A 21,015-nucleotide genomic window follows, 5' to 3' on the forward strand; every position below is an offset into this window, starting at 1 on the left:
ACAAAATGCTTACCACTTTGTTACATAGAAAAAGATTTAAAACTTTTTATACAGCTGTAGCCTAACTTTAAAGATATGTTCAATACAATCATGTAAAATGAGTAAGAGTCATGGATTTCTGTTCCATTATTGGTGATTTATTTTTTCTTTCTTTCTTTTTTTAGTTTTTGGGCCACACCCAGCATTGCTCAGGGGTTACTCCAGGCTATCTGCTCAGAAATAGCTCCTGGCAGGCATGGGGGACCATATGGGGCACTGGGATTCGAACCAACCACCTTGGGTCCTGGATCGGCTGCTTGCAAGGCAATGCTTCTGTGCTATCTCTCCGGCCCTTAGTTTTTCTATTTTTCGCAATAACTTTGCTTTGCCTTAGCTTGAAACAAATGTATTATGATCAATTATGTCAACTATGTGATACATTTTCTTTAAATGAAATTTTTTAAAAATAAAGATATTTCAATCATGTCTGTACATATTTACAATTTTACATAAACACTTGCTTTTGAAACCTGCTCTTCTCATCCAATAGTATCTTTCCATGCAACTATATCGTCATTTATGGTCACCTTTACATTCATTGACAGTATAAGCCACATCTCCCCTCCTTCTGGAGGGCAGGCATATGGGTTCATTGCTATTAAAAACAAAGTTGAAACAGAATAGAGAATTTAAGTGTAGAATCTTTATCTAATAAAAAAAGACTAAATCAAAATACCAAGCAATCTTCATACAAATTATTTTCTTGCTGTTCTACTTCACAATTGTTTCTCAGTTCTAATTTATGATTCACAATTTAATAAAAAAAAAAGCCTCTTATTAGGCTATTCCATCAGTCTTACCAATTTCAAGCTGTTAAAACAATTCCTACTTTATTTTAGAATTTCATAAATATAAAAGTTACTAATTTCTTCTTGTATTTCAAGTCTGTCCCATTATTTTTATTACTCACTTGAGTGGGGCAGCATAATATAGATTGGGTTTTTTTTAGTGGGGGGTCACACCAGGCAGTGCTCAGGGGTTACTCCTGGCTCTACGCTCAGATATCACTCCTGACAGGCTTGGGGGACCATATGGGATGCCGGGGTTCGAACCACTGTCCTTCTGTTTGCAAGGCAAATGCCTTACTGCCATGCTATCTCTCCGGCCCCTAGATTGGGTTTTCTCAGTAAAATATTTTCTCAGCTACCATGGTTTACAGCAGTATTAAGACAACCCCTAAGTATTTGTTTTCTATATTTTTGGTTTTTTTTTTCTTTGTTCACTATACTTAACATTTTGTTCATGGTTTATATTTTTTAGTCCTTGTTATTCTGAATTAAAATTATGTGGTCAAAAGTTTGATGTTTTAGGCATAGGTAGATCTCTGCCCCACAATATATTTATTCTTGCTATCTTTTCTTTTTTTGAAATATATTTGTAAATGAAGCATTTTGGGTTTTATTTTTGTTTTGAGCAAACACCTGGCAGTGCTCAGGACTTAATCTTGGCAGTGGCAAAGGGATCATATGTGGTTCCAGAAAATCAAAATTATTACCACATCTTTTCAATATTAAAGAAAGTATAACTTTCTAACTTTATAAAGTTAACTTTTGGCCAGTTAACAGAGCAAGTTTTTTTTGTTTTGTTTTTTTGGCCACCCGGTGACATTCAGGGGCTACTCCTGGCTATACACTCAGAAATAGCTCCTGGCTTGGGAGACCATATAGGATGATGCTGGGGGATTGAACCTTGGTCCATCCTAAGCTAGTGCTTGCAAGGCAGATGCTTTACTTTTAGTGCCACTCCAGCCCATAACAGAGCAAGTTTTTTTTTTTGTTTTTTGTTTTTTTTGGTTTTTGGGTCACACCCGGCGGTGTCAGAGGTTACTCCTGGCTGTCTGCTCAGAAATAGCTCCTGGCAGGCACGGGGGACCATATGGGACACCGGGATTCGAACCAACCACCTTTGGTCCTGGATTGGCTGCTTGCAAGGCAAACGCCGCTGTGCTATCTCTCCGGGCCCAAGTTTTATTAATAAATTTAATTTGAATTCTTGAAATCAACTCATCTGGTTACTTTGATTTTTTTTTTTAATATCTTAATGGATTTCTGTTTGGAAATTCAAATAAAAACCACTAGGTCCACACACAACAGAAATAAAAAGTCACAAGACTTATACATGCATGTTTGATTATAAGAAGCAATGAATGGATAAACAAATTGTGGCATATAAACATATGGAATAATATTCATCCATAAAAAGGAGTAAGTAACTGATCCAAGTTACAACTTGGATGAACTCCTAGTATATTATACTAAGTAATAAAAAATCAGACATGAAAAGTGACATACAGTCCAACATGACAAGTATAAGAAAAACCATACAAAAACAGAATGCAGGTTACTAGGGATGGGATGGTTGGTGGTGGGGAGGGGGAAAGAAGAGAACAGTAGCTGATTACTTAATAGGTATGGGTTGTTTTAATGGGGGTGATGAAGACATTTTGAAACTAGTGAGTGGTCCTGGCACAATGTCGTATTGTGTGTGTAAAATAGCAATAAATAAAAATAGTTTTTAATTTAACTTGATTAGTAACTGCTTTCTCTAGGCTTATCATTTTTTCAATAATTAGAAAGGGACTTAAAATGTAAATCAGAAATGTTGGTAAAGATAAATTTAGAATTTAGGTGGTTTATATATAAAGACATTTGCTATTTACAAAAGCAAAAACATTTTTGTTTGTTTGTTTGTTTGTTTGATTTTGGTTTTTTGGGCCACACCCGGTGACGCTCAGGGGTTACTCCTGGCTATGCACTCAGAAGTCACTCCTGGCTTGGGGGACCATTTGGGACGCCGGGGATCGAACCGCGGTCCATCCTAGGCTAGCGCAGGCAAGGCAGGCACCTTACCTCTAGCGCCACCGCCCGGCCCCAAAAGTTGTATTCTTGTTTTCTTTTCTTGTTTCTTTTTTTTTTTTTTTTTTTGGTTTTTTTTTGGGCCACACCCGTTTGACGCTCAGGGGTTACTCCTGGCTATGTGCTCAGAAATCGCCCCTGCAAAAACATTTTTAATGATATATCTGTGGTACACTCAATTTGAAATAGAAGTTTGTCCTTTAAGTAAAATGGCTCTTTGAAATAACTTGAAGAAATGAGAGATGCTTCAATTTTAATTTGCAATAATACATGAATGTACACAAAGGCAACTCTGCAGGAATACTTTTCTATTTGCCTTCAATAAAGAATCCAGTAATTTCCTTAAATCAACATGAAAGACCACAAAAGCAAAAGAATAAGTCTCTTGAATAAGGAAGCAAAAATGTCTTTTCGTTTCTTCCTATTCATATTCCAGGTAACTTCTGGCTCTAGGCTCAAGAATTACTCCTGGTGGTTCAGGGGACCATAGGAGATGCTGGGGATTTAAACCAGATTGGCAACATGCAAGCACCTAATCCACTTTACAAGTGCGCCAGCCCTAAGCAAAAAATTTCTTGAAGCAAATAAAATACTGAGTGGACTTGTTAAAATAAAATTATAATTACCTTTTCTTTCTCAGTTGCATCCTTCGACTTCTTTCTCTTTTTTAAACTGTCCTAAACAACAACAAGTATATATATACATGTATATGTGTGTGTATATATATACAGATTTATATACATATATATATATTTTCCTGTTTGGGGATCAAAAACCCACCAGTGTGCTCAGGTGCTACTTGGGGGTTGGTTCTGGTAATGCCGAAGAAGTATGTAGTGCAAGGGATCAAACTTGTGTCTTTAGCATGTGAAGCATGCAAGCTAGCCCTCTTAACCATCTCCTCAGCCACATAAAATATATTTATTATTATTTTGTTTTTGGTTTTGGGTCAACCCGGCTGTGCTCTGGTCTTACTTGGCTCTTCACTCAGGGATCACACCTGGGAGATTCAGAGGATCAAATGAGGTATTAGGGATTGAATTCAGGTAGGCACATTCAAGGCAAGTGCCCTACCTGCTGTACTACTGCTCAAACTCCACAAATACATATGCAAGGCACATAATTTTAAATATAAAAGGGATGGTATCATGGTATCATAGTATAAGGACAAAAACAAAAAGTGATTTATTCCTTTATTTTATTTTTGGGCCACACCCAACAGTGCTATGGTAGATTACTCCTAGCTCTGCACTCAGGAATTGTTTAAGAAAAAAAAAATCGAGCCCGGAGAGATAGCACAGCAGCATTTGCCTTGCAAGCAGCCGATCCAGGACCTAAGGTGGTTGGTTCGAATCCCGGTGTCCCATATGGTCCCCCGTGCCTGCCAGGAGCCTGAGCAGACAGCCAGGAGTAACCCCTGAGCACCGCCGGGTGTGGTCCAAAAACCAAAAACCAAAAAAACAAAAACAAAAACCAAAAAACTTTTTTGGCTTTTGGGCCACACCCAGTGATGCTCAGAGGGTGATGCTCTTGGATATACTCTCAGAAATCGCTCTTGGCTTGGGGGACCATATGGGATACTGGAAGATCAAACTGTGGTCCATCCTAGATCAGTCGCGTGCAAGGCAAATGCCCTACTGCTGCACCACTGCTCCAGCCCCTACTCAGAAATTATTTCTGATGGGCTTAGGGGAAACCATGGGATGCTGGGATCAAACCTGGTCAGCCATGTGCAAGTCAAATGCACTACAGTACTCATTATATTATCTCTGCAGCCTGAGTGCTTTATTCTTAATTTAAATTTACTTTAATTCTCAATCTTTATTCTAAAAATGAGACACATATGATGTATATATGTTTATAAGGTCACGGGACGGTCTCAATTTGACTGCATATAACATGGACACCTAAATCCCTGTAACACCTAAAATAATGTATTGTATGTAACATGAATTGTGAAAATATCCCTACAATAGCATTTAAAGAAATATTAATTTATGACTTTATCAAAATCAAACCTATACAAATTAATTTACAGAATTTCACATGTCAAATTTGCCTGATAAGAAACACAGAAAAAGACTATGCAATTGCCAGTTCTTGGCTGTGATACTCATACACTGAAGGTCTAATTCACAATGTGTGTGTTCAGATAGCAACCTGATTGCCCTATTCTTTTAGAGTGGAGGCATGGATTTTGACTTTTAAATCTCTCAGTTCTAAGAGCTTCCCTGAGTGTTTATTAGTCAAAAATAAGTTAAGATTTATTTCAAATACTTAGAATTATTTGTGGCTAACACTATTGTTTAATTGGCTCCTTAGCTAATTATACAAGACAAAGAAAACCAACATTTACTTAATACTTTCTAGAGGCTATTATATTATAATATTATATTATAATATATATTATATTTGTCAAAAGAGCTTCATTAAATAGTGGAAATGTACAATGACTCTAGAAATTGTTTATCAAATTACAGTGTGTAAGCATCTTGTATCAGGAGTATAGAAGACATCCATTTAATAAAAAAGGTTTCCATAAATCTAACCAGACTCTAAAAAAATGAGAGTCATGAAATTTAAGGATTACTCTGGGTAGGTTCCAGGAATCATAAGAGAACCAAAGATCAAAACTTGGTGAGCTGCATTCAAGCAAGCACCTTGTCCACTATATTATCTGTAATGTTCTACATCTCTTTCTTTTGACCACTAATGTCTGAGACAACTGTGTCTGATAATTTTAGATAGCAGAGAACATTTAACTATTGCACAGGTCCACATATTTGAAATATATCTTCAATTTCCAATTTCAATATTTCCTGTGTGAATTTAATAGATTTTTTTAATTTTTATTTTGATCATAATGGCTTACATATCTTTCACAGTAGTATTTTAGGTACATATTAACATTGAATCAGGGGAATACCCATCACCAAATTTGTCCTCCCCCCATCCCAGTTCCCCTTCTGCAACCCATATACCCCACCATCACCCCCCAAACTGCCAGAGTAGGTGGTCCCCTCTTTGTCCAGCTCACTATTAGTGATCATATATCTGTTTGGACCTGGTATCCTCCCGTCTCCCCCTCTATTTAAGAAGTGGGGGCCGGGCGGTGGCGCTAAAGGTAAGGTGCCTGCCTTGCCAGCGCTAGCCTTGGACGGACCGCGGTTCGATCCCCCGGTGTCCCATATGGTCCCCCAAGCCAGGAGCAACTTCTGAGCGCATAGCCAGGAGTAACCCCTGAGCGTTAACGGGTGTGGCCCAAAAACCAAAAAAAAAAAAAAAAAAAAAAAAAAAGAAGTGGAGCTAGATAAATCGAGTTATGTGGTTTTGTTTGAAGGAAAGAAAAGCAATAGGTTGGGGTACAAAATAAGAGAAAAAAAGTCAAATATGCTGAAAATAGGCGGAATCCTTCCAGAGGATTTCAACCTCAGTTTGAGAGAGGATGTGATAAAGGCAATTGAAACACCACCACAATACAGAAAAGAAATATCAAATTTAGTATCCAGTGAGCACCACAGCAATAAAGACGAGCACCACACAACAGACTCAGTTCTGAAATCAGCTCATGCCGGGGTGCAAAAAGAGAAAGATAAGATAAAATAAAATAATATTGGAGACATCAACTTTAATCTCAACACTAATATAAAGACATCAAAAAAATTGATCAATCGATAAATATGTGGAAAAATGATTGTTTTGTGCTTTTTTTCCTTCTTTTCTTTTTCCCCCTGCATAGGCACAGTAACTATTGGGGATATTATAGAGGGAAGAATTTAATAGATTTTATTTTCTAAACTAGGGCTTATTAAAAATGGGAAGTCTGCAAAGCATATTGTGTAAAACTCATAAAAATGTTGAGATGTGGAGACAGAGACGCAAAAGTAGATAGAGAACTAAAACAAGAGGTTTTAAATAGATCAAGTAAGTGAAATACGCAAAGTATTAAAAATTGTACATATCAAATATTACATGAAACCAAATTAAAATCTAAGGGAGATTAAATGTCTTCACTATCCAAAGTATTGCTAGTTTAAGTAATTTTACCTTACTGTCTGATTCAGTGTCTGACATGGAGCTTTCAGAAGACTTATGTGAACGATTCTTCTTTTTCTTTCTCCTTTTCCCTTGTTTCTTATCCTACAGAAAATATTTTATAAATATTTGCTTTTACTTTCAAAAATGTAATTTGTACATTTTACTAATATCGATTACCTATAAATGAAACATTAAAAAGAACAAGTAGATTGAGTTATATGCAATTCTTAACATCTAGTCAAGTGCATTTTCAAATCCATTTTTTTTCTTTCTTTTTTGGTATTTGGGCCACACCCAGAGACTATCATCAATTACTCCTGGCTCTGTGCTCAGAAATTACTCCTGGCAGGAGCAGGGAAACATACAGAATGCCAAGTATCAAATCTGAGTTGGCCACATACAAGGCAAACCCCTTCTCCACTGTGCTATATAGCTCTTGCCTTTCAAACCCATTTCTTATATTAATATTTTTTAATTCTCCAAAGATCATATTTATTATCTATGAACATTTTTCTGTGTAAAGAAATTATTACAGAAGTGATAATAGAGGCTTTCTTTTATAAATCAATCACTGTTAGTCTTTTTGAGTTTGTTTCCCCACACTTGACCTTCTACTAATATTTTTAATTTTTTTTTTTTTTTTTTTTTTAGTTTTTGGGCCACACCCGGTAACGCTCAGGGGTTACTCCTGGCTATGTGCTCAGAAGTTGCTCCTGGCTTGGGGGACCATATGGGATGCCGGGGGATCGAACCTCGGTCTGTCCAAGGTTAGCGCAGGCAAGGCAGGCACCTTACCTCCAGCGCCACCGCCCGGCCCAATATTTTTAAATTTACAAAACAAATTTAGTTATCTAAAATATTCCATAAAGTGATACTAAAAATTACTTCACAGGTTGTCCAGAAAAGAATTCTTATGGTTGTTTAACCAATCAACACCTAAAAGCAAAACCTTTTTTTTTTGTTTGTTTTTGGGCCACACCCAGGAGCACTCAGGATTTACTCCTGCCTCTATGCTCAGAAATCGGTCCTGGTTCGGGGACCATATGCTGGGGATTGAACCTGGGTCCGTCTTTGGTCAGCCACGTGCTAGGCAAATGCCCTACCGCTGTGCTACTGCTCAGGCTTCAAAAACTCTTTTCATATTTCACAATGGATTTCCTCTTGTTATTAAAGATAGGGGAATATTTCATGAAACCTTACAGCAAAACTTACCTCATCTTCAGAATCTGAAGAACTGCTGGAAGAATCAGAGCTTGATGAAGAAGATGAATACTTGACCAAGCACAAAACAATTAAAGCTTGTGAGATGCAGAATTTTTTTAATCTTTTACAATGTCTTTCAAATATTTAATCAAACCAATCTGAGAAACAGATGCCATATTCATTAAGACTTAAATACTGATAAAAAATAATCTATCCTTTTCACTCCCAAACCCCCAACCAAAAGGGTCAGCAAAATAACAATACACTAGATGTACTTTCCTTTTCCATAATGGAATTACTAGATTAAAGGCAATGCTACCTTTCTTTTTCTTTTTTAATCACTAACAATACAATCACTCATAATTATCAAAAGACCTCTACGATTCTCACCTCATCTTGAATAAGTATAAAAGTTATATAAATTAGTCTTACTCTTTCCTTTATAGGTTCCTAATTGTACACTTTAGAAAAGTGGAAAACTTTTGCTCACCCTACCAGATTTCTTCTTTTCTTTTTTCTTTCTCTAAAAGCAAACAAAATACAAATCCCAATGAAATAAAATGCATTTATTTTGGTTTTTGGGTCACACCTAGCTGTGCTCAGGGATTATGCCTGGTTCTGCATTCAGGAGTCACTCCTGACAGCTTCAGCGGACCATATGAGATACCGGGGATTGAACTTTGGGTTTGGCTATGTGCAAGGCAAGTACTCATGAAATTCTGGCACCAGATGGTCTCCTATCCTAAGTATTGTCAGGACAATTCAGGTAATCCCCAGGACCTAAGCACAACCGTACTTCTAAGACCTTCATATTAAATCAAAAGCTCAGCTGGCAGGATTGCTAGGTGGGTGGGGTCACTGGGTCTTCTAAGTCTACTTGTGGGGCCTCAAAACAAAGAACAGCCATTAATAAGGGCTGGGGGATAGTTCAAGTGGTACAGCATGTGACTAACACATGTGACATCTTGAGCTTGATGCCTGACCTGAACACAGAGCTGAGCAGAGGCAGAAACCTTAAAGTAGTCTCAGACCGTCTACCACTTCACTGAGTATGGCCCGTTTAAAAAGAAAAGAAAAAAGCAATAAACTAAAATTTGATCTTACCTGTCTCTTTTTAGATGAGCTTTCATTTCCACTTAACAATTTCTCCCTGTGTTTTTCTAGTTCTTTCTTCCAGTTCTGCAAGGTTATACAAACTGTCAAAGGCTATTCGTCCATTCTACACATACTATATAGAGTGCTAGTATTTCCTACTACTTTCTATTTTGCATTTCACCTATCTCAGTCTTAATAGTCAGCCAAAACATTCCAGGCATTAGAACCCTTTAATCCAATGTAACATAGTCCTGGGTGGGAGTGGGCACTAGAATGACGTGATGAGGAACAGGGTAGCAAATACAGACACAAATGAGAGGTACTTTTTTTTAATGAAAGAAAGTTTATTTCCAGGGGAGCACTAAGTAAAATTTTTTTTCTGCAAAAGTTTCAGCAGCCAAGTAAGTGTGGGAACCCCTGCTTTAGCCAGTCTCCAAAAAACACCAACAAACTTAAAATTTTTTTATTGTTACAACAAGGAATTTCGAAGGAAAAAAAAAAAAAAAGGAATTTCGGGGATCTGGCTTCAGATCTCTAACACTATGTAATGTCATCACTCCTCGCACCAAAGTTTCTGTGTCATCATACTACTAAAGAGACCCTCCACTCATTTCTCCCACTGACCTTTCCCCTAAGGTAACTACCACTGTGTTCACCATTCAAGGTGTAAGTTTTTATTTATTTATTTATTTATTTATTTATTTATTTATTTTTAGCAGTTCAGTTGCTACCTATTTTTTCATATAGGCTAATAACAAGATCTAACCATTTTGGCCCAAAAGGCACAATTTCATCTTTTTTTTTTTTTTTTTTTTAAAGTAAAAACAGGTTTTACTTGGAAATATTAAGAAAAGGGAGGGAGGGGCCGGGCGGTGGCGCTGGAGGTAAGGTGCCTGCCTTGCCTGCGCTAGCCTAGGACGGACCACGGTTCGATCCCCCGGTGTCCCATATGGTCCCCCAAGAAGCCAGGAGCAATTTCTGAGCGCATAGCCAGGAGTAACCCCTGAGCATCACAGGGTATGGCCCAAAAACCAAAAAAAAAAAAAAAAAAAAAAAAAAAAAAAAAAGAAAAGGGAGGGAGAGGATAAGAGCCCTGGTACACAACCCAGCATGAAGTAGGCAGGTCCACATCTCAAGAGGGGAGATAAGGGGCCGGAGAGATAGCATGAAGGTAAGGCATTTGCCTTGCATGCTGAAGGACGGTGGTTCACATCCCGGCATCCCATATGGTTCCTGAGCCTGCCGGAGGCGATTTCTGAGTGTAGAGCCAGGAGTAGTGCCTGAGCGCTGCTGGATGTGACCCAAAAACCAAAACCAAAAACAAACAACAAAAAAAGAGGGGAGATAAGGGTAACGTGCTCAGGCACCATGTACCTAGGCAGAACAAGTACCACTTAAAAAAAAAAAACAGAATAGCATCTTAAAGGAGTATATGTCTCACTGCTTCTTTATCCAGTTACCTGATGAAGGTATTTAGTTGGTTTCCTATTTTGGCTATTGTGAATACTGCTGCAATTAACACAGATAATAATGCACACATCCTTTCAAATTAGTATTCTACATTATCTCAATAAATGCCTAGAAGTAACGTTGCTAGATCATGTGGTATTCCCGCTTTTGGTTTGTTTGGAGGTTACACCTGACAGCGCTCGGGATAACTCCTGGCTCTTGGCTCTGCACTCAGAATCCTGGCAGGTTCAGAGGACCATATGGGATGCCAGGGATCGAACCCTGGTTAGTTGCCTGCAAGGCAAATGCCCTCCCTGCTGTTCTATCATTCTGAGCCCAGGTATTCTGCTTTTAAATAACCTCAATACTATTTTCCATTGAGGTTTCATCAATTAAAATCCTACCAACAGTGTACCAAAGTTCCTGGCAGGAATAACCCGAGTGCTGCTGGGTGTGGCCGCAAAAACAAAAAAATAAGGAAACATTGAAGTAGTGGGGAGAGAAGGCAAAGACCTAACATGTAGAAAACTTAAATAAAAAAAAAAAAAAAAAGAAAACTTAAATAAAAAATTCTACATGATGGTTAATCCCCCCTTAAAAATTATATTTAGGGGGCCGGGCGGTGGCGCTGGAGGTAAGGTGTCTGCCTTACAAGTGCTAGCCAAGGAACGGACAGCAGTTCGATCCCCCGGCGTCCCATATGGTTCCCCCAAGCCAGGGGCGATTTCTGAGCACATAGCCAGGAGTAACCCCTGAGCGTCAAACGGGTGTGGCCCAAAAACCAAAAAAAAAAAAAAAAAAAAAAAAAAAAAAAAAAAATTATATTTATATAAATCAAAATGACAATAAAACATCTCACACCAGTTAGGGCATATATAAAAAGGATAAAAGATAAAAATAATCAGTGTTGGTAGAGTTGTGAAAAAAGAACTGCTGGTGAGAATTTTGGTGAGAATGCTGTCTGGTTCAACCTCTAAAGAAAACAGTTTGAAGATTTCCCAAAATAGTAAGTATAGAATTCCCATTATGAACCAAAAAGTCAGAATAGAATTTCTATATTACCTAGTGATTAAACTGGTGATTAGGCCTCTACCCTACCAACCACAAAAACATTTAAGTTGAAAAGATATATGCATGCCTATTTTCATCACAGTACGTAGTACAATAGACAGGATATGAAAATAACACAAATGTCCAACTACAGATGAATGGATTAAGAGGTTGCAATATTTGGGGCCAGGAGATAATATGTGGTAGGGTGCTTGCCTTGCATGCTGTCAACCCAGTTTTGATTCCCATATGGCCCCCTGAGCTTGCCAGGAGTGATTCCTGAATGAAGAGTCAGGAGTAACTCATGAACACTATTCAGTGAGGCCCCCAAATAAACTAACTGAAAAAGCAAGCTACAGTACGTTATACAATGGAATACTACATAGCCTTAAGAAAAAGATTAACTTCTTTGCTGCAACTTGAAAACTGGAGGAAGATATTAAGAGAAGTCAGAGGGAAGACAAAATTAGATACTCTCACTCATCTGTGCTATGCATAGAAATAAAACAGAGGGCCAGAGAGATAGCTTAGAGGTAGGGCCATGTGACTGACCCAGGACAAACTGTGGTTAGATTCCTGACATCCCAAATGGTCTCCCCTGCCCCAGCCTACCAGGAGTGATTTCTAAGTGTAGATCCAGGAATAATCTGAGTGCCTCCAGGTGACACAAAAACAAAAAGCAAAATAACACAAACAAAAGAAATAAATGAGGTGAACAGATAGTATCAAACAATAACAAATGCTTAGAGCATAGAACTGAGAATACTAAGGAAAGTTCAAAAAGTGCAGGCTGGGCCCGGAGAGATAGCACAGCAGCGTTTGCCTTGCAAGCAGCCGATCCAGGACCAAAGGTGGTTGGTTCAAATCCCGGTGTCCCATATGGTCCCCCGAGCCTGCCAGGAGCTATTTCTGAGCAGACAGCCAGGAGGAACCCCTGAGCACTGCCGGGTGTGGCCCAAAAACCAAAAACCAAAAAAAAAAAAAAAAAAAAAAAAAGGTGCAGGCTAATGGGGGAAGAAATGATAAGGACTAGATAACATAAGGCTATTTGTGAAAGATCCCGGGCACTTTGTTGTACACTGTGTACATCAACCATTAATTATTAATACTATTCTAATTATGTGGCCTAAACCATAATAACAAAAATTAAATAGCATAGCAGGTAGGGCACTTGTCTTGCATATGGCTGATCCAGGTTGAATCAATAGCATCCCTAAGCCTACCAGGAGTGATTCCTGAAAGTAGAGCCAGGAATAATCATTGAGCACTGATGGGTGTGACCCACCCCTAAACCAAACCAAACCAAACCAAACCAAACCAAACCAACCCAAAAAAGATTCGCAAAAGTGTAAAACATTGTCATCTTTTCATTTAATTAATTTTTTTACTTTGAAAACAGTTTTTTTATTGACCATTAAAACAAATGTACTAGAGTAGTAATAGCTAACCTTTTTGAGCCCGAGTGCCCAAACTGCCACACAATGCCCGGTCCTCCCAATGGCCAGTCCAGCCCTGTTGCCAGGTGAGCTGCAAAGCAGACACCGGCACACTCGCCTCCCAATGCGAGTCGCATATCTTAATTGCGGACCTTCCTGGGGACCAGCTGCAAGGCCTTCACGTGCCACCGCTGGCATGCGTGCCATAGGTTTGCCATCGAGGTACTAGAGTATAAACATTGAATGTATATATGTTGAGATTTAAAAATATTCTATGAACCTATATTCATTATAGAAAGGAAGCTTCTAAAATACAGGACTTTCCGAAACTCCAATCTAACTTGAAAAGCTATGCCCAAGCTTTTGGTTTAGTTTTAAATGATTTCATTTTTCTTATTACAAACCTCATTCATTTTTTCTTCAAATTCTGCCAATGCTTTGGAGCCTTTCTTTTTCTTTTCTAATTGTTCTTTGACTTCTTCCCTTGAAAGACAGAATGTTGATATTTTTAAGCAATTCCAATTATAGATTACATACGTTTTTCTAATATCATAATAAGACTCCATTTTCCAGTGCTAGCACATTCCATTTTTGTTGATATGCCCAACAAAGCAGACCCTTTAATAATACTGTTATTATTATTAATCAGTTATCTGGAAAATATACCAGTTAATGAAATGTCCTTGGTAGATCAATTTCCAGGCTGAGAATTCTATGACTTTCTCTGAATGGGTGTGTGAAGATTCCCTTACTGGCCCAACCACCCTCAACATGTTCTAGCATATAAATGACTCAGCCCCACAACTAAACTTCATCAAGACACCAAACCATTAAATCACCCCAGCTCCATAACTTCTTGAGTGCTTGCTCAGCTGTGTACCTCCAAATTTTATAGGACTTACAGATAGCCTAGTAAGAGCACAGAACTTTGATGGGAAAATTGTGTAGAAATCCACCAAACTCAGTGAACAAAAGCAGTAAGACAGAAAGCTCAATAAATTAACTAACTAACCAACTAGCCCAGTAAATTATCAGACAACACTTGTGAATATAACAATGATGACAAACTGACTTTCATTGATATATTTTTTGATAATTCTATTATCAAGTTGTTATCTAGTTGTAACAAGCAATATAAAGTAAATTATTTTTGTGCCTGATAATAACTTTGTAAATCATGGTGTATAAGTAAGCAATTAAAAAAATGTAGGGGCCAGCGAGATAGCATTGAGGCAAGGCGTTTGCCTTCCATGCAGAAGGACAGTGGTTTGAGTCCCAGCATCCCATATGGTCCCCCATGCCTGCCAGGGGTGATTTCTGAGCGTAGAGCCAGGAGTAACCCTTGAGCAATGCCGGGTGTGACCCAAAAACAAACAAAAAAGTAAAAAGCATTAGTGAAATATTAAAAATCTATTGGGTATTACTTATTACTCCTATAAACTTGAGTTTTTTTTTTTTTTTTGTATGTTTGTTTGGTTTTTGGGTCATACCCAGTGATGCTCAGGAGTTATTCCTGGCTCTGTGCTCAGAAGTTGCTCCTGGCAGGCTCTGGGGACCATATGATATGCCGGGTTTTGAACCGAGGTTTGTCCTGTGTGGCCGCGTGCAAGGCAAACACCTTACCACTGTGCTATCACTCCAGCCAATTCAATATGTTTTCTACTCTTTTTGGGTCGTACATGGCAGTGTTCAGGGCTTACTCCTGACTGCACTCAGAAATCACTCCTGATGGTGTTCAGGGGACCATATGATGTGCAAGGGATTGAACCTGAGTTGGCCGAATACAAGGCAAGAAAACTACCTGCTATACATATATACTATTCCTCCAGCCCCTAAACATGAATTTTATATACCGAAACATTACATACAGTGGGGACTTTTTTTTTTTTTTTCCCGGACTACACCCGTTTGATGCTCAGGGGTTACTCCTGGCTAAGCGCTCAGAAATTGCCCCTGGCTTGGGGGGACCATATGGGATGCTGGGGGATCGAACCACGGTCCTTCCTTGGCTAGCGCTTGCAAGGCAGACACCTTACCTCTAGTGCCACCTCGCCGGCCCCAGTGGGGACTATTTTTAAGTACATTTTCCTTTCATCCTTAAAACAAATTTGTGAGAAATGTATAATGTTCTCATTTATATAGGTTTCTGGAAACTGTGATTTTAAGAGAAACAACCAAAGAGGTCTTTCAATGATACTTAGTTCAAACTGGCCAGGATTTTTTCATTAACATACTAAAAAAACTATTATTGAATGAAACACAATGATATGGTGTATTATTACCCCCCTTTACAGATACATGCTGAAGTTTAATGAATTAAGAAATCTGCTCAGGGTGGGGAAATAAAAAAGAAATCTGCCTAACGTCACAAAGCTTCTATTTTCACTGTAAGGGTGAGTTAAAAGTTTAAGGGGCTGGAGAAATAGCATGGAGGTAAGGCATTTGCCTTGCATGCAGAAGGTTGGTGGCTTGAATGCTGGCACCCATATGATCCCCTGAGCCTGCCAGGAGCGATTCCTGAGCACAGAGCCAGGAGTTACCCCTGAGCGCTGCCGGGTGTAACCTAAAAACCAAAAACTAAAAACAAAAACAAAAAACCAAAAAGTAGTAGGGCATTTGCCTTGCACGTAGCCAAATGGCCAACCTGGGACAGACCTGGATTTGATGGCATCCCATATGGTCCCTTAAATCTGCAAGGAGCAATTTCTGAGTACAGAGCCAGGAGTAACCCGAGTGCCACCGGATGTGGTCCCCACAAAAAGGTCTTGAGTGAATTACTTAACTAAATTTTATTACAGATCCACTCATTTTAGACTTACCTTTAATTTTATATAACAAAATTAATAATGCAGCGTACCCAGCTACTTGGGGGTGTTTAGAAAAGTTTGCTTATAAAATTAGTCTTGGCTAGTGTATGGAAACTTACATTTCAGAATCTGTTTTAGGGATGGGAATGGAAACAGTGGTATGGATGGTATTGGCCCTGTGCTCAGGACCACTCCCAGAAGTGCTGAAGGAGGGTGTTGTACGTGCTGCTGGGGACTGAACGAGGATCAATTGTGTGCAGAAGGTGCCTTAACTGATGTCCAATCTCCTAGCACAAATTTCAGGATTTTTACAATTTTATTGTAACAAGACTGCTCACTGTGATTAAGGAAGAGAGTTCAAAGTGTTAGAGTGTATGCCTGGCACATAGAAGTTCCAGGCTTTGTTTGGGGTGTGCAAGGTTCCCTGAGCCCTAGTGGTTTCCAGATCAGCTATGCCTAAACAGTACTACTGAGTTGGTACTCACCAGGAATGCCCCATAGATTCATTTGAACACTGCTTGGGAAAACTGATATGGAGGGCATAAACCTCTTGGTTTAATGACTGTAAAAATAATACCATTTAACACCTGTTTGCCTTCTGCAATTTTGGATTTTGAAACCTGATAGGCAGGGGGTGGGAGCTATAGCACAGCAGTAGGGTGTCTGCCTTGCACATAGCTGACCAGGAATGAACCTGGGTTCAATTCTGGCATCCTATATGGTCCCTTGAACCTGTTGGAGCGATTTCTGAGTGCAGAGCCAGGAGTAACTCCTGAGTGCCGTTGGTGTGGCCTAAAACCAAACAAATAAAAAAGTAAACCTGATAGAGGAGCAGGAAAGATAGCACAGCCATAAGGTGTTTGCCTTGCACATGGCCGACCCAGGACAAACCTGGGTTTGATTCCTGGCATCTCATATGGTACCCAGAGTCTGCCAGGAGTGATTACTGAGCACAGAGCCAGGAGTAACCCCTGAGCATTGCTGAGTGGCCCAAAAACCAAAAGAAAAAAGAAAAAAAAAAGAAATAAAAAAAAAGAAAAAGAAACATGATAGGAAGAGGTTGACTAGTGCCCAATAAAGACTACAGATGGGTACTGAATTTGTAGTAATTGTCTAACTATACTTTACATGTGCCATCACAACTTGCTGCTAAAAAGAAGCGAGCTAGTCTCATCTTTAAAGGAAAGGAGATATTGAACTCTACAACTGGTCTCTCTGGTCCTTCATCTCATGTTGGGTTTTTCCATGATTGTGGCTCAGATCTGTTCACTGTAACAAATCTTACAATGCAACTGCCTAAGTTCTTCTGAACTATCTGGGATTGGAGACACACAAGTAAATATAATACTTGCTTGTGCACTTTCCTTTAAAGTTCATTCTAAGTTTAAAGATAAGTCACTTTACTTGGAGATCATTTATTTTCTGGTATGCTACAATGATTAACAACAGCACTCATGAAAATGACTCACTTCCTATTAAATTCAAAGGAAGAATTCTTCTCAGCAAGTTTTTCAGCTTGCAGAGATACTTAAATTCTGAAGTTAATAAACTGTATCTTATTTTGTATTTAAAATAATTTTTATTGAGCACCATGATTTTATAAAGTTATTTATGATTGAGCTTCAGGCACATGATAAACAATATTTTAAGACAAATAATTAAACATGCTATGATAAAAACTAGACACAAGGTCTATAATTATAACTTCCTTACTTACAAAGGGGAGACATTCAAACCACCACAAATAAATTTTGTTTTTGCTCATTTGTTTTGATTTTTCATCCGCACTTGAAAGAGATCACTCATGACAGTCATCAGAGAACGAGGGGATAATATTTGGTGCCAGCAATCAAGTATGGGCTTTGATCTTTGTAAGATGTCTAGCCAGTGAAACATCTACCTGACCCAATCACCATTTCTTTCTTTCTTTTGGGGGGGGGTTGTGGTGGTGATGTGTGTATGTGTGTGTGTGTGGGGGGGGCTGATTGGCACAACACCCAGTGATGCTCAGGAGTGACTCATGACTGGCAGCGCAGAGGCCTGAAATGGGAAACCAAGGGTCAAACCATGGTTTATCAAGTGCAAGGCAAACGTCCTACTAAAGCTAAAGCCTCACCAACCATCCATTTTGTACAGCGCAGAACACTGCAAAGTTAAAGTATATTTTGGGGATTCAAGAAAAGATGAACATGTAAATTTATTTGTTAATACATTAGCTATGAGTATTCTAAAGTTTCTTTTAATGCTCCTACATGTGTTTCACATACTTAAAGACACAAATCAAATGAGCATTATATAATAACAATTGCTTAGTTATAAACTTTCAAAAATCTTAAAATATAAATATGTAGATTGTTTCACAAATACCAGGTAGGCCGTGGTCGATTCAAATAATCTTGGATCGTTGGCCCGGAAGACTGGACTGGACCCCTTGATCTGGCCATGGCTATGGGGTTCATATAGGCCTTGAAGAAAGAAGAAAAATTTAATTCCTTAAAAAATGCTAAAACTCTTAGTAATTAATATATCTTCCTTATAAATGCACACTATGTTCAACTAAATACAAGCAAATCTGAATATCCAACTTTCCTTCGTAAAAATTAAATTTAACATTTCTAAGGCCAAAATTCCAAAAAGAAAAACAACATTTAACGGTCTTTTTGAGGGGACGAGGTACTGTTCTAATACACTTGTGCTCAGAGTTTAATCCTCCTGCTCAGGAGAACATACGTATTACTGAGTGTATTGAACCTGGGAACATTACATGCATGATAATAACTTTAATCACTGCTGTGGAACCCATCTCTTGGGCCCAGAAAATGTGTTTATATATCTTTAATTTAACCAAACCAAACCTTTATTGCACTCTACAGTGCTATTGTGTTGTAAATAAAGCCCACCAATCCTATTGAAGGACACATGGCAAATTAAAAAAAATTAATTCCAAAGAGTCTAAATAAAGATCTATAACTCTAAATTCATCACTTAATCTGGTTTCTCCCCAATCTTAGGAAATACTATATGTACCATACTGATTTGCAATTTTAGTTAAAAAATAAAATAAAAGGTAAAATTATTCAGGGCAACAAAAGAAAAACATGCTTAAACAAAACTCAGTTATCAGGGGGCTGGAGCAGTGGCTCAGCAGTAGGGCATTTGCCTTGCATGCGGCTCACATAGGACAGACGGCGGTTTGATCTCCCGGCATCCCATGTGGTCCCCCAAGTTAGGAGAGATTTCTGAATGCATAGCCAGGAGTAACCCCTGAACGTCATTGGGTGTGGCCCACAAACCAAACAAAAACAAAACACCAAAAAAAAAAAAAAAACCCTCAGTTATCAAAAGTCACCATTAAACAAATCACAATAATCCAAAAAGAATGAGAGTATTTGCAAATCAGGTGTCTAATTAGGGATTCATATTCAGGATGTATAAAGAAATCTTGAGATGTTAGGGCCGGAGCAATAGCATAGCAATAGGGCATATGTCTTGCATGCAGCCAACTCAGGAAGGACCTGGGTTAGATCCCCAGCATCCATATGGTCCCCTGAGCCCGACAGGAGCAATTTCTGATCACAGAGGCAGGAGTAACCTCTGAGCACTGCTGGGTATGGCCCCCAAACCAAAAAACCCCCAAAACAAACAAACAAAAAAGAAATCCTGATATGGGGCCGGAGAGATAGCATGGAGGTAAGGCATTTGCCTCTCATGCAGAAGGTCATCGGTTCGAATCCTGGTTCCCCATATGGTCCCCTGAGCCTGCCAGGAGTGATTTCTGAACTGAGAGCCAGGAGTAACCCGAGTGCTGCCGGGTGTGACCCAAAAACCAAAAAAAAAAAAAAAAAAAAAAAAAAAAAAAAAAAAAAAAAGAAATCCTGATATGCGGCCAAAAAAAAAAAAAAATTAAAAAATGTAAGTAGAACCTGTGCAGGCATTGCCCCAAAATGTAAGCAAATGTCCAAGAGATGGGGTCAGAGAAACAGTACAGTGGGTAGGGCTCTCGACTTAAATGCAGTTGCCCTGAGTTTGATCCTAGCACCCTAGATGGTCCCCATAGCTGGCTGAGTAGTGACTCCTGAGCAACCCGTTGGGTGGCCCCAAAATAAAATCAAAACAAATGTCCAATAAGCACATGAAATCATATTTTTAACATTGCTAAATACCAAGGAAATGAAAAAGCAAACTACAGTAAGATGCCATTTTACATTTATTTTGAAAGGCTATTACTGGAAATAAAATAACAAAATAGCTAAACTTTGGAGTAATTGGAACCTTTATGTATTACTGATTGAAACATAAAATGGCAGAAAACTGGAAAAGTAACATAATTACTATATGATCTAGCACTTCCATTTCTAGGTGAAATTAGAAAAAAAGTGGAAGTATTGACACAAACAGGTATCTGTGTACAGCACAACAGATGAAAAAGGTACAAACAGGATGAATGAGTAAACAAAATGTGGTATGTACAGTGGAATATTAGTTTTAGAAAAGAAGTGAAAGTAATTCATGCAGAACCTTGGAAACAAGAGCAAAATAAAACACAAAAGGAAAATTTGGATACCACTTAGATAAGAAATATAAAGTAAACCAATTAAAAGCACAAAAGTAAATAAAAGTTATCACAAGAGGGGGAAGAGGTGATAGGAATTACAGTTGCATTGGTAGAGTATCTTACTTGAGAAGTGAAAAAGTTCTGAAAATGGATAGTTGTTAACTGTACAAATACAAATGTACTCTACTTCATGTCACTGAATTATACATTTAAAAATGACGAACTGTCATGCATACTTCAGTACAATAAGTCTACAAAATTATAATTTATCCTTTATATGGCACTTACAATAGCAGAATACATTTTAGAGATATTTCCTAAAAAACATACTGAAAAAGTAAAGCTTGTTTCTTTTTGTATTACAATGCCAAACAAGAGATTCTATTAAAATTTACTTTCCTACAATCATCAAATCTGACTTTTACTTCTATAAAATAGTTTAGTTGAAAAGGCTACTATCAAAGTTGATTTCATTAAAAGTTAAAAAT

The 21,015-nt window shown here is 38.3% G+C and overlaps 1 protein-coding gene across 1 annotated transcript in view; it reads right to left on the minus strand.

Moving 5' to 3' along the window:
• FAM133B (family with sequence similarity 133 member B) overlaps positions 1 to 21,015 on the minus strand; it is a 36,856-nt gene that overhangs the window by 7,745 nt on the left and 8,096 nt on the right. The window contains exons 2-8 of the mRNA XM_049784928.1: positions 18,340 to 18,437; positions 13,570 to 13,648; positions 9,240 to 9,314; positions 8,626 to 8,658; positions 8,145 to 8,204; positions 6,942 to 7,034; positions 3,521 to 3,571 (exon numbers count right to left, since the gene is read on the minus strand). Coding sequence (XP_049640885.1) covers positions 3,521 to 3,571; positions 6,942 to 7,034; positions 8,145 to 8,204; positions 8,626 to 8,658; positions 9,240 to 9,314; positions 13,570 to 13,648; positions 18,340 to 18,437 — 489 coding nt within the window. The remainder of the gene's footprint in view (positions 1 to 3,520; positions 3,572 to 6,941; positions 7,035 to 8,144; positions 8,205 to 8,625; positions 8,659 to 9,239; positions 9,315 to 13,569; positions 13,649 to 18,339; positions 18,438 to 21,015) is intronic.

Source organism: Suncus etruscus, chromosome 1 (assembly GCF_024139225.1).
Source record: "Suncus etruscus isolate mSunEtr1 chromosome 1, mSunEtr1.pri.cur, whole genome shotgun sequence".
NCBI classification, from domain to species: Eukaryota; Metazoa; Chordata; class Mammalia; order Eulipotyphla; family Soricidae; genus Suncus; species Suncus etruscus.